Below are 14930 nucleotides of genomic sequence, written 5' to 3'. Positions count from 1 at the left end.
TTATTTACTGACAATTTGGTGTGACCAACTATACTTATTCGATTCACTTGCCATGATTGTCTATACTTAATTCGGTGTGAGGACGGTCGCATATTAAGGCATTCCTCCAGATTTAGGCGCTATTCCGCAGTTCCCATAGCACCGGCATGTCACGCGATTGTTGGTATTTGTCCGGTGACCACACTGCGTGTTGTGCATTTTACTTTACAAAAAATTCAATACAACCATTTACAACAGTCGAATGATAAATTTATGTCATTAAAAACCGATCTGACGACCGGTCTGGCCTAGTGGGTAGTGACCCTGCCTGTGAAGCCTCGGTCCTGGGTTCGAATCCCAGTAAGGGCATTTATTTGTGTGATGAGCACAGATATTTGTTCCTGAGTCATGGTTGTTTTCTATGTATTTAAGTATTTGTATATTATATATATCGTTGTCTGAGTACCCACAACACAAGCTTTCTTGAGCTTACCGTGGGGCTTAGTCAATTTGTGTAATAATGTCCTATAATATAAAAAAAAAAAAAGTATTTTTGTCAGGTTTAAAATGTTTAAATATGATGTATAGTTTGTAGCTTTCTAGTAGACCCCGAAGGCTTATCCTATTGTCTATTGTTCAGTAAAACCGCACGTGCTACTTACCTGCAAAAAAGGGTCCTAATTATTCTATTTGGCACCTGAGCGCGGGCTAGTCCAACGCTCAAAAAACCAGTGTAGGTGCGCTCTCCGATAACGCGCCTTTGTTACGCATCTCGATGACACATTTTAGACTGGTTCTGTAGCGTTCGACTCGCCGGCACTCAGTAACCGAAGTACCGATTTTTTATGCAGGTGGTTGTGGCACGTGGCACGAGCGGTTTTTCTTAACAATAGACAATAGGATTAGCCTTCGGGGTCTATTAGAAAGCTACAAACTATACTTTGTCTGATGACTTCAGTTTTTGGCTCCTGTATGGCTATTCCCGTTGCGTTTTAATAAGAGGTACATAGTTAAGAGCCCAATAGGAGGAAATATTGAGGACACGTTTTTTCTCGTATTAGGATCGAAAGACACGAGCTCTTTCGATCCTAATTCTGAGTGGAAATTATATAAAAAATCCAAAATATAAAAATATCAGGTATCAAAAATAATAACAAAACGTTAATATCATCGACAAAACGTTCTTAATAAAAACATGTATATTGTTTATCCCGGTCTTGGTAACCTCATGGCGGCAGCAGTGTCGTGTGTGTATGTTAATAAGGCATGTGTCGTGGCCCTAATTACATGATTACATATTATTGCATGTCACAGATCGATGCGGGATTAGGTTTGTCATGTACTTAAGGACCTTAAAGTTAAATTCTACTTGCGACTGCATTGCTTTAGAACTTAAATATGTATTATTTAATTTTAATGCCTTTTCTCGCAATTCAGAACAAGTATGTTAAACTAAACTGACTTTAAAATAATTTTTAAGAAAAAAAAACCGACTTCTATGCGGCCCGGTGAAAGATTATTGTAGATGGTGCGCTATGTAGAAAAGGAGGTAAAACCACCCACTTTTCTAGTAGCATTTCGTTTCTGTAAGGCTCGCAGTTCTAACCTAACCTAACCCACTTTTGTTCGGTTCTGTGAGGATAGCAGTTCAAACCTAACCTAACCCACTTAACGGCGCATGCGGTGCGATGTACGGGGGTTTGAGCGGGAGGGGTTTGGCCTCATCATACTTTATACCTACATTTTATGGTAGGTAATCATAGTAGTTTGTTTAGTTTAGGTATCATAGTGGTTTTCCGGGTCAAGGTCTGTGTCCGAGTCCGGGTCCGAGTCCGGGTCTAGTCCAGGTCCGAGTCCGAGTCCAGGTCCGGGTCCGGGTCCGAACCGGATCCGGGTACGAGGCCGGATCTGGATCCGAGTCCGGGTCCCAGTCCAAGTCAAAGTCGAAATTCGAAATCACCAAACATGTAAGTACTATGCGTCGTTGAAGAGTTCTGTTCTGATCATCATCAGCAGTTCCAGTTCATCAAATGCGACAGTTTTTAATGTTAATGCTTTATTTTATGATGAAAATACAGAAAATTCTATACGTGTGCCTTTAAGATTTGAGGAGTTCCCTCGATTTCTCATGGATCCCATGTTCAGAACTTGAGCTTGACATAAATATGGCTTAAAAACCTAACTTGCTTAACAAACATAACGAAAAGGAAAAATCGCCAAACGCGAGCTATGCGTCGTTAAAGAGTTTCGTTCTGGTCATCATCAGCAGTTACACTTCCTCAAATGTTACTTTTTAAATGTATATGCTTAATTTGTTGATTAAAACACAACAATCACTATATGTATGCCTTTATGATTTGAGGAGTTCCCTCGATTCCTTATGGATCTCATCATCAGAACTCGAGCTTGAGAGAAATGTGGCTTAAAAACTAAACTTGCTTAACAAACATAACGAAGAGGACAAATCGCCAAACGTGAACTATGGGTCGTTGAAGAGTTCTGTTCTGATCATCATCAGCAGTTCCATTTCATCAAATGCGACAGTTTTTAATAAAAATGCTTGATTTTCTGATGAAAATACAAAAATCTCTATACGCACGCCTTTAAGATTTGAGGAGTTCCCTCGATTCCTCATGGATCCCATCATCAGAACTCGAGCTTGACAAAAATGTGGCTTAAAAACTTAACTTGCTTAACAAACATAACGAAGAGGACAAATCGCCAAACGTGAACTATGCGTCGTTGAAGAGTTCTGTTCTGATCATCATCAGCAGTTCCACTTCATCAAATGTCACGTTTCTGAATGTATATGCTTGATTTGTTGATAAAAACACAAAAATCACTATATGTATGCCTTTAAGATTTGAGGAGTTCCCTCGATTCCTCATGGATCCCATCATCAGAACTGGGTTTTGACCAAAACGGGACCAATCTGTATGCATATACATACAATCAAAAAAAGAATTTTCAAAATCGGTCCAGTAATGACGGAGATATGGAGTAACAAACATAAAAAAAAAAAAAAAAAAACATACAACCCAATTGATAACCTCCTTCTTTGAGATTTGGAAGTCGGTTAAAAAATATGATGTAGGTACTTATTTGGACACTTTTTTTCTCGTATTAGGATCGAAATAGCTCGTGATTCTGAGTGGCAATAATATAAAAAAAATTCAAAATCTAAAATGCAAGTTCCCCCAACTTAACAACTTTACAACTTTAAAAAGAAATGTCCAAGATATAACCGCCTGCCGCAGCAGCAGTCACCGCAACAGCGGCCGCCGTCGCTGCGATTTTATTATAACAAATTATATACCTTAACCTTCCTTAAGAACCACTCTATTGATAGGTGAAAACCGCATGAAAATCCGTTCAGTAGTTTTTGAGTTTATCGCTAACATACATACACACAAACAGAGAGACAAGACAACAGACGCGGCGGGGGATTTTGTTTTATAAGATGTAGTGATTAACGACAACTTGTAAGAATGTAAACTTAATGTTCATCTAACGAATAAATCATAGAGATATTTTTATCAGACCCGATGTTAATAAATAAACTACGGTCTATCGGACATCTTCGATGCCTATAATGACAGAGTTTAGCCCGTTCCGAATCAAACCGGCCAATAAGATTATATCGGTTTATTCTGACTCATAGTGTAATGATAGGTTGTAACCACCATTATTAGATATATACTTTGTATTCATTTTATTGCTCTCAAACGATTTCTCGAAAATGGTCTAATTTTTGCCGTGGAAACAAGCGATCACGTTTATGGGTTTAATGCGACTGTAACGCCCTATTGTTTTGTGGGAATCGATTTACAACTTGTAATTTGCTTGTAATTTGGTAACATTTGGCGCCTTGTTTGAGTTTTTGTAAAAAAAGATCACCAATTTAGTCAGTTTTACACTTGTTTACGCCATCTGTTGTTGAATAGCGGAGTGAATGAGTGACTTATAAAATGGCTACTACTAGAGTCATCTACTGTTGAGTAGCATAATACAATTTTAGACAAAGATTACCATAGATGGCGCTATCACATGAGGATGTTGTAATTCATATATATTTCATTTAATTATGTGAGTTTACTTTGTAACAGACTATTGGATTGTTTGATTGTGGTTTTATTATATTAATATATCCTTTAAAAAAATTAACCTTTCCCGGTATTTTAACTGGCACGTTTTGTTCTTTGTTGTTACTTTTAAATTACAACACTGAGCTGCATGCTGTCAAACTAATTGTCTCGTAACCAGGCCATAAAATCCAAAAAAAAAAAATGTCAAACTAACTGACATAGCGTTAAGCAAAGTTTTCGCTTGTCATCACTCATCATCAATAGTTTACTTTATTGCATTAAATTTACAATGGCTCTCGAAACATTATGCCGTTTGGACGACAAAATCAATTTGAGGCCCGCTGACTCGCTCGCTTCCTTCCAAAACGATGTTATTGGATACACAGGCAACTTCTTCGCCAGCGCTCAGCTCGCAACCCCGCCGTTCCCAAACGTAAGGTTATCTTCCCGATAATCATGTATTTATGTTATTATTTTGTACTTTACAATTGTAACTTGAATTATATTGTTTTCAGCCTGCACAGACGCTAGCTAGCTTCAACCGAAAAGATGAGACTGGACGTGAAATCAAAATCAACTTTGACCACGGCACCACCACTCTGGGTTTCCGCTACAAGGTGAGATCTTAAAACTTTTCTTTTATATTTATCTGTCTTTTAAGTTTTTTTCTAATTCTACAAGTTTTATGTTACCCCTATTTTCATAGAAGGTAGGATCCTATTGAAGTGGTATACGCGTGCCTCCGTGAGGGACAAAACAGGCAATGCGACACTATGATTGGTCGAATTTATTTGTTGCCCACCATAACCCATACTAATTTATGGTGGGGAATAAAAAAAAATGTGAGACTGTGACAAGGACAAACAATAATAGCGCTTTCGCTGCTACTCCTACTGAAAGATGCATAAGACTATCCCGTTCGGTCATTTCCCCCACCCATCATGCCTTATCCAATTAAAATACTAGATTCATGCCTATTTTCCAATTTAGTTGACATGGTGCATAGGACAAAGACAATGAAATATGTTTGTCTTAAATAGTATGTAGTAAAATCTGCAATAAAACAATCCCGCCCCATTAAGTTTTCTCATTAGTATTATCTAGATGATCTGACACTTTTTTTTTAAACTGTTAAATCACCAATTGTATTTTTTTACTAAAGGACTAAATTTGCTTGGGTTTTAGTACAAGTTCAATTTGTAGCATATTAATGTCTATTTTGGTTGACAGCACAATAAAAATATAAAAAAACAACTTAATTTCTTTTACTAACTATAGATGTAAAATTCAATAATGTTCAGGTAAAACAGTGATTATTCTGTGGAAACTAACAAGATTACCTGACAATGTAACTGATTTATATTAATAGGGTGGAGTGTTGCTGGCTGTGGACTCCCGAGCCACCGGTGGCCAGTTCATCGGCTCTCAGACCATGAAGAAGATTGTGGAGATCAATGACTACTTGCTAGGTAAATATTATTTGTATTTTTGATAGCTGCCATTAACATTATAACCGCCAAAGACGTCACTGTCGCAGCGCAGCCCAATATCAACCTTCGAGCATTGGGACAAGGATCACAATGCACTGCACACTAGAGGCATACTATTCAAAGTGTTAAAGGCAATTTTTAATAACGATAAGCAATTAAACTTGGTTTTAAGTGGATTTGTTGTACAATTTGCATTCTGATATTTAACTTGCCATTCCATAAATAAGGATACTTTTACCTAAATTCTTAATTGAAAGTATCCTCAAGGAATAAGCTGTGTCCAGATGGGCTGGGCGAATCAACCGATTTGATTAGGAGAATAATTAGCGTCAATCGCCAATTTAAGATTTATCGTGATATTTAAGCCCTCCAAGTTAAAAAAATGCTCCAAAACGAAAATACTAGCGTCACAAATTGGTATTCTTGCGTCCGCACCTGATTTTATCGGTAATATCGGTCAAATTCGTCGAGCCAAATTGGCATTTGCGTCCGCACGTCCTGATTTGATCGGACAATTTCATCAGATTGGCGAAAAATTGTCTCGTCTGGACACAGCTATATGATAAAAGTTAATACTTAGTCATGTTTTTTTAAATTCACATATATTACTTTCCTCGCATTCGAAATTAAAAGTAGTGTTTAATTTGAGCAAGGTTAAGCCCCGTCTCCATATCGCGCGGCAAACCATCAAACATTGGCTCGCGCGGCAGCCGCGCGCAATGGATACCGGGCGCATCGAGTTGGCTCGCGCGGCAGCCCGGTATCCATTGCGCGCGGCTGCCGCGCGAGCCAATGTTCGATGGTTTGCCGCGCGATATGGAGACGGGGCTTTAGGGATGTGAGTCCGAGACTGAAATGGGTGCCTTTTACCCCGTGTCTACTATCGACTATTATTCGTCAGGTACCCTGGCCGGGGGCGCAGCTGACTGCGTGTACTGGGACCGGGTGCTCGCGAAACAATGCCGTCTGTACGAGCTGCGCAACCGAGAGCGCATATCCGTGGCAGCTGCCAGCAAACTCATGGCCAACATGGTGTACAACTATAAAGGCATGGGGCTCAGCATGGGCATGATGCTGGCTGGCTACGACAAGAGGGTAAGGGCACAAAACAGATACAGTACAGAAATCAATCTACATACAAAGTGCGCTCGAGCAACGCACACATAGACACTGCTCACGGACACGATATCTCGGACCGGTTGGGACCAGTGCGAGCGCGAGTGCCATCCGCTTGAGGCACGCGTCTGTGAACTTTTTTGTGCAATAATGGAGAAACAAAAATAAAGTTATTATAACTGTTCAGTGGACGGTTGTTTGAATTCAACATTAAACGGTGAATTGTCGTTTTTTAAGCTACCAGTGGTTTCAGAGAGGTAAGTTATTAGGTAAGTAGGTATCTGCTTGTAGTTCGAAGGTTCGTTTTAACGTTAAACAGAACAGTTAGGTAGGTAGGTAAGCACCCCGCCTCGGCCACTACTAGATACTACGAGTGCCACTACCACGATAGTTTTTTGTGCATAAGTCATAGTTAACAACCCTAGAGCGACCGCCGAGCGTAGGTATGAAAAGTGAAGTACATACATGTGATTGACTTCTGTACTGTATCTGTTTTGTGGTAAGGGCTCATTTAGACGGCGTGCGAACCCGTATACGATTTTAGTTACATTGCAGACCATTGAGGTTACATCAATTCAGACCAGGGATGTTGCGAACATCCGCATCCGCAATCGCGGAACTTCCGCATTATTTTCAACATCCGCATCCGCATAAAAACGATGCGGAGCTTATGCGGATGCGGATGTCGAACAAGTCGGTACAATAACGTCTTAGCGGTGTCGTAAGTGCAAGGTAATTTCGTCATTACCTATAACGAAATCGTCTAGATCCAGAAAAGTCGGCTAAGTTACTGTTTATTAAATATAACGCACCTATATTCTTGCTCAAATACTAAACGTTTCGTTTTTTTTAATAAAAATATACTAAAAATGTAATATTTGACGTTTTCTAAGTACCTAATCTAGACATCCGCATCCGCGGATGTGAGCCTTTAAATATCCGCATCCGCGTCCGCGGATGTCAAAAAATCTGCATCCGCAACATCCCTGATTCAGACGACCGATGAAATGACGCAATGTAATGAAACTCACATGCCAGTTCTCGCACCGTCTAAATGAGCCTTAAGTCACAGGGTTCCCTAATTATCGATATAACGAGCAATAGGCGGGTCCACACAGAACGAGGTGCCTTGCGAGGAAATAGGCTACATGAATAATTTTTTTTTATGGTATCAATCGATCGGGTTTTCTTTTAGGATCAAATGTCTATATGGGACCCATTGCATTAAAGTAACACAAAAGTCAGAAATTGTACTCAAAGGCCGACAGTCGCACTTCACTCGCGAAACGCCCTATACAAAACGGCCAGAGGCCGTGACGTCATCGCCCATCTTGTAGTATGGACAAAACTAGAAAATTGCGTTTTTGTCGGTGAAATATTGCGTTTATGTATATAGTTGCCATACAATATTTTTTTGGATGAAATGTAAGGAATCGAATGGTACCCTTACTTTTATCGTTTTTGAAAGTTAAAACAAACTTAAATTTTGAAATTTTCAAGTCCTGTATTTTTGTAATTTTTCAATATTTTATTTTAATATCCACATTATTGTGATAAATTGCTCGTTTGCTATCTATTTTACTAGATTTTGTTATAAAATTCAACATGTGTCATCATCCCTATTGCCTGCCGCATTGCCTCGGGCGCGGTGCCTCGCTACCACCGACTTCGCACGGAAATTGCCTCGCGAGGCGGCTCATTCTGTATGAACCCGCCTATTGTATAGCATTTTAAGTATAATGTGTACTTACAATCAGAAATAAATAAAATAGGCAGAATTGGGTAAAAAAAAGAACTCAAAAATTCAACCGTTTGGAACTATTTCAAAAATTCTCAAATTTAAAACTGGTTTTTGCATAATTTACATGACAATGATTGCCTATGCCTGTGCCAAAGTCGCTTCCCGCTGTCTGTATGTATGCTTAGATCTTTAAAACTACGAAACGGATTTTGATGCGGTATTTTTTAATAAATAGAGTGATTCAAGATGAAGGTTTATGTATAATTTGTTAACCCGTGCGAAGCCCGGGGCGGGTCGTACTCTATAAAATATAAGCAAATCTACCCTGAGGTAAAAATCAAAAATATCTAAACCATCTTTATTTTGCTCAAACCCTAACTTGTTATATTCCCGCAGGGTCCCCAACTGTACTACGTGGACAGCGAAGGCACCCGCACCGCTGGCAAGGTCTTCTCTGTGGGGTCGGGGTCCGTCTACGCGTTCGGTGTGCTGGACTCGGGGTACCATTGGGACCTCAGCGATGTGGAAGCACAAGGTATGTAATATACCAGTGGTCGGCAACCTGTGAACCTGTCACTTGCGGCCCGCGAGCCTCCCTGGCTATTTTGTACGTAATATTGACAAACGACAATGTCTCATAAGATAAAGTCATAAATATTAACAACGTATTTGCTTCGGATGGGTGTGGTGAAATTTTTTTTGTTTCACTCGGGGGGCATATTATGTTTAGCCCCCGTGCTTTGAAACCCTCGCAACGCTCAAGATTCCATTTTTCGAACCACTCGCTACGCTCGTGGTTCAATTTCGGAATCTTTCGCTTGCTCGGGTATCAATATTAGCACGAGCGGTTAAACAACAACTTTGCCCCCTTGTAAAACAAATAACTATTATTTTCTTTATTTAGAATTACCAATAGATAATACATCTTACATGCTCTTAAATCTATATAACAATCATGATTGATACACAACTTTGGGAACAAATCAAATTATTTTATTAAATATTTTGATTTGTGTTTTTTAAGTAGTCACACTACTATAGGTATATAAGTTATAAACTGAAATAGATGTCATATATTAAGGTGACGGTAGAGGTGGGTAAATTTTCAGATTCTGTCAATTTACCCCATTTCACACACAAGCGCACTTCACGCACACTACCTCACTTTACTGGGACAGGTCACTGACCCATCAAGTTTTTTTTTAAGATAGCGTTTTGAGTTTAGTGGCCTCCTTTTAGGAAAAGCGTTCCATTGAAAGAAGAAAGAGAAACAATACATTTAATCTTGCTCTCCTTGTCTGTTCATGTCACACGTGACGTATTTAAATTCTAATAATTCATTTGGTTGTTGACAATTTTCTACATTATGGCTTTGTCGAGATACGCGTTTTCTAAAGTTAAACCGAATAAAACCAGATGTTATTAAGTCAGATGTAAAATTTTATTTACTACTCTATACGACTTTTCATAAGGCTCAAAATCAATTAAATGAGAATTTAAATAAATAAAGTTCCGGCAGGGTGCAAAATTTAATTAAGGCGGACAAAATAAAATTTGAAAATATATGGAAACAGTGTTGGCTAATGTACCCCTAATATCTTTACCGATTGACTTTTATGTGGTATATTCGCCTTTTGTTTCACTATTAAATTAATACAATTAAAATAAAAAATATTATACCGGTATTTCACCGGTATTATTTCAGTGCTGAAGCGATTATCTTCGATCGTAGCCTTGATAATGTAGGTGTTGATAGTTACTTACGGCGGTAGGAGCGGCAATGAACCCCGTGCAGAGTAGAACGTGAGGTGCGTTGGGATAAGTGCATATATCTACTTATAATTCTTTGGCTGGTTGGTAACCCTCTATATTTTATTTTTTGTTTTACTGTTATTAGGTTAAGGGAGTTTTAGGGAGTGAAAAAAAAAATGATTTTCGTTTTATGCGCTCGCGTGATTGCCGATGGATTATAATTAGACAAAAGAACTTGTTTTCCACGCATCGAATGTAGATCCCTATGACACTTCCTCCAAGTCTTCTCCAATAATGTTTATACCGTATTTTAATTACCTACCTTAAATGTTACATTTCTAAATATTTTTTGTGCTATACATACTTCAAAAAAATCGCTAGAGGCCTAGCGGTAAGAGCGTGCGAATTGCAATTCCGGCTCGTACCAATGAGTTTTTCGGAACTTATGTACGAAATATCATTTGATATTTACCAGTCGCTTTTCGGTGAAGGAAAACATCGTGAGAAAACCGGACTAATCCCAATAAGAGCCTAGTTTACCCCCTATGGGTTGGAAGGTCAGATGGCAGTCGCTTTCATAAAAATTAGTGCCCACGCCAATTTATGGGATTAATTGCCAAGCGGACCCCAGGCTTCCATGAGCCGTGTCAAAATGCCGGGACAACGCGAGGAAGATGATGATGATGTGACACATACTTCCAAAAAAATCTACAAATATTTTACGTGACAACTGCTTATAAGTAAATATTATGTAGGTACACTTATAAAGTATAAAGTAGAAAATATCTTATAGGTACATAATATAAAAACCGATCATGTACGAGTAGGATTCACTATGGGTTCCATAGTTACACATTTTTATTGCATATTTTTTGTTTAAGACCAACTCACCTATTATAGGACATAGGTCTTCCATTAATCTTTTGGCGTTGAACTATTTTTTGTATATGTATTTATATAATACAATTCTGAGTTAGGTTATGGTACATTCTTGCTCACCTACTTATAATTATGTATTATATCTGATATGTCACATGATACCAAAAATCGCCGCAAAGTTAAAAGTTCATTTATTTACGTCACTCATCTTCGGATCACCGACTTACTACTTCCTTACTTGACATATGTGTACTAAATTTCAATTGAACTAGTCCAGTAGTTACGGTGAAAATTGGCTTTAACAAAATGGCAGACACACGAGTGATCTTATAAGGGAGATTATTTTCCTTGAGTGAATGGTATGCATTTACGCCAATGCACCTCACGTTCCACGCGGCGCGGCGTAATCTGGCCCCTATTTCACCACGGTGACAGGTACGACAAAAACATCACTGTTATTGACGCCATAGGCATCCATGGACTACAGTTACCGCTAACACTGATTTAAACTTTCACGATTTTTACACATTATTAAATTGTACAACGGAACCGCAAAACGTTCAAGCGGATAAACAAGACCAAGTGCGGGTAGTTCGAAAAACTCGCGCGGTTAGAAGATGCTGATGTCAACTTAAGCCAGTCTTCTCCGAGACCACGGGGACAACGCCGTCCTCGAAACGTCGGAGGTAAATCTTAAAACTTAGATACGCGATTAAGTCCCGTTGTACAATTTAATAATACAGTTACCGCTTACCATCGGGCGGGCCGTATTCGTGTTTGCCACCGTCATTGTACCTATTATTAAAAAAAACTTTATTATATCGGATAAAACAGACATTTCTCTCGCAAAAAAATCTTGTGACAATTGTCACAAGATTTTTCAAAGAATTTTCGGTAAGTCTTGACAGGAAATGAGTTCTGTGTCGCACTTTCGATACAGTTGCCGTGTTTCTTGTGACAATTGTCATTAGCTTCGCAAAATAAGAATTTTTTAGTGGCAATATAATGGAGTTTATTTATTTATTAAAATGTTGGTGGCAAACAAGCACATCGCCCGTCCGATGGTAAGCGGTTACCGTAGCCTATGGAGGCCTGTGACGTCAGCAACAGTGATGTCGACAACTGTCGCACCTGTCACCGTGGTCGTGGTGAAATAGGGGCCAGTAAGTATCTAATAATCGCAGTGGTCTTAAGTGTCACAGACCCTACTGGCGCTTAAGTCCTTTATGACAATTTCTGCCTATTTTAAATTGTTCAAAAAAAAAAGAAACCGAATAATTATATCGGACTACCGAATTTTCACGAGAATCAGTTGAGAAATGTGATATGCAAAGGAGAAGAATTCGGACATACGAAAGCATTTTTGCCCAAGTTGAAACGGAGACCTTCGCCAACGCTCGGTCAATGATAGTTTAGGTAGAGCTAGCTGCAGAGAAAAGGTACCACCCCTGCATACAATTATCTATCTGGTCGTACCTTTTCTCTGCAGCTGACTGTACACCTATAAAAATGGTTGTCCCTGCTGTAATTTTATACCGGTACCGTACTTTGTATTTCAACCGGTATAGTTTTACCTTCAAAACGAACCGGTATTGATAAATAATAACGGTACCATACCGCTTATACCGTAAAGAAAGCATGATGCAGTCTCTGCTTTGCACAATTATTGTGTGGACAAAATTCTTATAATCACCGAAACATACATACCTACGCACATAATGTCATTGAAATAAAACATTGTTATTTTATAGTAAATTTATATAATACTCGATATATACACATAACAATAACCAGACCGCAGCGGTATTAGCCTGTAAGCTTAATCTCTTGTCTCCAAATCCGCAAAAACTAGTTAGTACTAAATGCTGGTCTTGCTGTTATTTTACGAGTATTCTTGAAGATTATGGCTTGTTTCTTGATTATTGAGAACAGCACGTAATCGCACACATATAGACGGAACGAACGGCAACAAAGTAGGTGTAGACACTAAGACTTTCAGGTATTAAACGAATTACACTTCGTATTAATAGGTAAGTAATATTTAAATGAATATATAATATTCTCTAACGTAAATACAAGATTACAATTGACATCAAATGTCATTGACGTACAGAAGTCATATACTTTTTTTTAATGACGCAAAATTGATACCAGCATAATGAAAATCAATCCCAATCAGTAAAACGAGTCTTTAAACTTTTTTCATTTTAAGCGGGTTTTGAAGGAACAAGTTACTTAAATTCAATTGTAATCGTATTGTTTTAGGATAGTTTACTGCTGTTTTCGATCGTTACGACCTGTAAATAACAACAAATCAAATTTTAAATAAATTAATTTACCCTATTTTTTGAAATACAATTTATCTACTGGTATACATTTTCGTATGCGTATATGATGAAATGTCTAAATAATGTCAAAAACGAGCTACGACGAAGTACACGTCTGCTTCGATCCAAGGCCAGCGGCCATCTGACTCGAAGAAGAATTTTGAGTGATGTCGTCAATGTATGGAAATTGTACGAAAGTTTACATTTGGGATTGAATTTCTGTGTTGTATTTGTGAGTAAAAATATAAGTAGATAATAATTTGTTAGTTTAGTTATCTAGCTTTCAAAATCACACAACAACTCAATTACTGTTAAAGGCAAAACTGTAATGCGTGTTGCTCAAACGGAACTCCATATTTTGATTTTTGGATACTTTTAGTGTCGATTTGTAGAGAATTACAGCAAATAAAAAATATTATGCCGTGAAGAGCCGGTACACGGCTTCTTCGTGAACAAATTTACGTATAATTTAATGCAGTTATTAAACATTTCTTGAACAAATTGATTGCACAAAGTGAGCTCTAAATCGAAAACGTCATATACCGTCCCCTTAAAGAAAAAGTGACGAATCCCTCCAGTGGTGGTATAGGAGGTGCAATCGCATATTGCTTGCCCTTAGAGTTAGTCAAAGTCGCTTAGTCTTAGTAAGATGGCATATAGTCGAGAAATTGGGACGGGTTCCACCGTGGCGGGGTGGCCAAAGGGTTCAAGGCGTGAACCAGGGATGTTGCGGATGCCGATTTTTTGACATCCGCGGATGCGGATATTTAAAGGCTCACATCCGCGGATGCGGATGTCAAGATAGTACCATAAAAAACGTCAAATATTACATTTTAGTAATTTTTTTTTTCAAAAAACCGGCCAAGTGCGAGTCAGACACGCGTTCCAAGGGTCCCGTACATTAAGTCCCACTCACGCTTGACTGCTCATTTCTAATAGGTTTTTTTGGTTAATGACTAAATTACCTAGCAATCTAGCACTTACGCCGATGCTAAGACGTTCCTGTACCGACCTGTTCCACATCCGCATTAAATCCGCATCGATTTTATGCGGATGCGGATGCGGATGTTGAAAATAATGCGGAAGTTCCGCGGTTGCGGATATTCGCAACATCCCTGCTGTGAACATGCAGTAAACTTAAACTTTTGAAATAAAAAACAATATTTGTCCAGAGCTGGGCCGGCGCGCGATCTACCACGCGACGCACCGCGACGCATACTCGGGCGGCATTATCCGCGTGTACCACATGAACCAGGAGGGCTGGGTGAACGTCTCCAACGAAGATTGTTCCGAGCTGCACTACAAGTATCAGGCCGAGAAGGGGCTCAAGGAATAATAAATTGTGATTTTTAATTATATTGCTAGTTTTATTCATTTTATTTTTTTTCGAATCCTTAACACAATAACTGCCAGCGACTTCACTGTTGTACGTGCGTAGCGCTCTCGTTCTATGCCACGCTTAGTGTAAGGCCTGAGTGGACGCTCGGAGCGGAGCGTTCGGCGGGGCGTGCAGCGTCGCGTCGGACTCACGCGTGATGTGAGCAGCGTGCACTAAGGCCGC

General features: G+C 39.0%; 1 protein-coding gene across 1 annotated transcript; it reads left to right on the top strand.

Moving 5' to 3' along the window:
* The first annotated feature begins 4297 nt into the window (after positions 1 to 4297).
* Positions 4298 to 14725, top strand: LOC134658252 (proteasome subunit beta type-5). The gene is made up of 6 exons (XM_063513865.1): positions 4298 to 4497; positions 4580 to 4681; positions 5434 to 5533; positions 6456 to 6649; positions 8808 to 8946; positions 14542 to 14725. Exons 1-6 carry the CDS (start codon positions 4354 to 4356, stop codon positions 14703 to 14705), a joined length of 843 nt encoding a protein of 280 aa, XP_063369935.1. The 5' UTR covers positions 4298 to 4353; the 3' UTR covers positions 14706 to 14725.
* Positions 14726 to 14930: the final 205 nt, after the last annotated feature.

The sequence above is a fragment of the Cydia amplana genome, chromosome 21 (assembly GCF_948474715.1).
Source record: "Cydia amplana chromosome 21, ilCydAmpl1.1, whole genome shotgun sequence".
In the NCBI taxonomy this organism is placed as follows: domain Eukaryota; kingdom Metazoa; phylum Arthropoda; class Insecta; order Lepidoptera; family Tortricidae; genus Cydia; species Cydia amplana.
The sequence above is the reverse complement of the archived record's forward strand: the minus strand, read 5'-3'. Positions and strand labels throughout refer to the sequence as shown.